This window comes from Belonocnema kinseyi, chromosome 5 (genome assembly GCF_010883055.1).
Source record: "Belonocnema kinseyi isolate 2016_QV_RU_SX_M_011 chromosome 5, B_treatae_v1, whole genome shotgun sequence".
NCBI lineage: Eukaryota > Metazoa > Arthropoda > Insecta > Hymenoptera > Cynipidae > Belonocnema > Belonocnema kinseyi.
This window is the reverse complement of record NC_046661.1, coordinates 111,075,611-111,078,446: the sequence shown is the minus strand read 5'-3', so window position 1 is coordinate 111,078,446 and position 2,836 is coordinate 111,075,611. Positions and strand designations below refer to the sequence as shown.

The following is a 2,836-nucleotide window of genomic DNA, read 5'->3' as shown; positions in this document are numbered from 1 at the left end:
ATAATTTTCGGAAGTACAAATGGAACAACTATTCCAGTTGAATATACCATAATTTATTTAAAAAATCATCTCTGGTCGTACATTAATATTTTTAGCTAAAAGTTTAACTGTTCAAATATTTGGTTAAAGAATGGTCTTTTTTAGTAAAAAAAATTCAGTTATTTCGTCGAAAATGCTTGTACTTTTTTGAAAAATCGTCTTTTTTTACCAAAAATTCATCTTTGGTTTCAAATTCAACTATTTCGGTTAAAGTTTCATCAGTTTGGTTGGAAATTAATTTTTTTCATTAAAAATTGAACTTCCATTTTTTGCTGAAAACTTACCTTTTCAGTTCAATTCTTAAAAAATGGTCCTTTTTAATTAAAATTTTAACCCATTTTTTTAAAGTCTTGTATTTTATTGAAGTATTTTTTGGTCAGAAAATTCTTTCTTTTTATTTTGTCAAGTTCAACTATTGCAGTTAAGATTAATCAGTTTTGTCGAAAATTAATTTTTCCCGTTAAAAATTAAACTTCCACTTCTAGTTGAAAACTAATCTTTTTTATTTCAATTGTTCTGAAATTAAAAAATTGTCCTTTTTGTTTGAGAATTCAACTATTCCTGATGAAGATTAATCTATTGTTCGTTCAAAACCTATATTTTTTAGTTGAAATTTCAATTCTTTCGATGAAAAATTATGTATTTTGTTTGAAAACTCGTGTTTAAAAAAAATTAATCTTTTCATATTTATAATTTTTATTGAGAATAAAGCTACTTCGCTTAAAGTTAAACTCTTTTGGTTATAGTTCATTACTTTGGTTGAAAATGTAACTTCCCTTTTTTATTGAATTGCTATTTTTCAATTCAAAAGTCACCAGTTTCGTTGAAAAATGATCTTTTCTACTTAAAAATTTAACTGCTTGTTTGAGAATTTATGTATTTTGTTGAAGACTATTTTTTTTTTGTTAGAAAATTAAACTATTTAGTTACAACTTCATCTACTTTGTTGACAATAGTTCTGCTCTAAAAGTTAGGTATTGAACTGTTTTAAAGTGAATTTAATATTGCGCGAAATATGCACTGTATTTTAAGTGTAAGGTCAAATTATTAAAATATTTATTATTAGAAATTATTATTCAAATTCATGATCTTAACAAATCAAGAAATTATAAATGATGTTCTTAACATTATTTAATTATTCGATGGTACTAATACATTTAAGAAAATATTGCAATATAACGAAACTGTATCCATATACCGGGTCGATTATTGTAAAAAATTCGAAATATTGGAATCACTCCGTATTACGATTAACTGTACTTGGAAAAACCCAGGGAATTTTTTTTCCACTATTTGCGTACACACCCTGGTATAGAAAAAATCGTATTTTTAAATTATACTTTATTTACACGAAGATTAAATTACAAAATAGAGAATAAAACTATGTAACATCTTTTTCATCTTTTGAGAGATCTATAATTTTTTTATGCAACTGCTTAGGTAAATCCTTAATATGTGCAAGGGCACATTTTTTGCAAAAACGTTTAGTATAAAATATACTACAACCCAAGCAGACCGCTGTTTTACAAAAACTACAATCTGCGCCCAAAACTAGAGTTTCTCCTTGATTTAAGGGACTGAAAGGATCTTTCATTATGTAACAGTCTTCCAAATAGAGAAGTTGTCTCGCAAAGGGAGGTTTTGTCCCCTTGTAGTCAAAATGTTCATTCAAAGGACAAAAACCACACGCAAAAGTTCCTCTAGTTTCAGATTTCGATTCTCCTTTCGCTCGTTTCCTTTCTTCTCTCGATTCCTCCGGTTTTTTATGAAATATTTCGGGTTGCATTTTCGAACTGCCCGGAACGCCTTCCATCCTAGAATTTTTTTTTTTTTAGAATCCAAAAATATTTAGAATCTTGAGGAGAGAGTTCTTTACAAGGGGGTACCGGCAATTGTGAATTTTACTTTCGATTCATCACACATTCACCATAAGTTTCATACTCTTGCTGCCAACCTTTTTTTTATTCCTTTTTTATTTATTAATATGTTTATAAATACAATTTCCTTCAATTTCTTAAATTAGACTATTAATAATTTTTATAATGACTTCTTTCACGGAAATACTGAATTCTTTAACTTTATCATGTTTTTTAAACCATTAATTTTAACAGATAAACGATGAGTTTATACAAGATCACCTTTTTCTTTAGAAGTTTCTATTGGAAAGCAAAACCAGATTTTTTTGGAAAAAAGACATTTTTGCTTCGGAAGGTACGAAATATGAACACCGTCTTGAACTTCAGGATAGTTTTTTTGTTTTTCAATTAACAGTTTTTTGATCATACTTCTAATTAAAATATAATTGGTCAATATTATGAAATCAATAACATTTATATAAAAGAAATTTGTTTGCAAAAAACATGATAAAGTTAAAAAAGTTCAGTTTTTCCGTAAAAACGGCATTAAAAAATTATTATTTGCATAACTTTTTTTAGATTATAGAAGAAAATAAAAGTTATAAAGATTTTATGAAATTAAATAAAAAAGTTCAGGCAGCGAGAATCGAACACGCAACCTTTCGGCTACGAAGCCGAAGCGTTACATTCTGAGGATATTACTGCTTTAGCTTTACCAAAATTATGAACTGAAATGTAAATTGACAATCTCTGATCTCCGCTTGTTAGTTTAAAAGTACTAAAATTAGAGAATTTTTATTTTTAGCCGAAAAAAACTTTGGCAATTATGAGATCATTAAATAACAATTGTGGGTCCGGATGCAATAAGGGCACATAAAATTTTTTCGTGCGAAAACGAAGTCCCCTGGAGGCTTTAGAAAAAATTTTCGAATTTTAATTTT

The 2,836-nt window shown here is 27.3% G+C and overlaps 1 protein-coding gene across 1 annotated transcript; it reads right to left on the bottom strand.

Moving 5' to 3' along the window:
• Positions 1–1,365: 1,365 nt before the first annotated feature.
• LOC117172896 (cysteine-rich DPF motif domain-containing protein 1) lies at positions 1,366–1,859 on the bottom strand. The gene has a single exon (XM_033361184.1). It carries the CDS (start codon positions 1,850–1,852, stop codon positions 1,421–1,423), a length of 432 nt encoding a protein of 143 aa, XP_033217075.1. The 5' UTR covers positions 1,853–1,859; the 3' UTR covers positions 1,366–1,420.
• Positions 1,860–2,836: the final 977 nt, after the last annotated feature.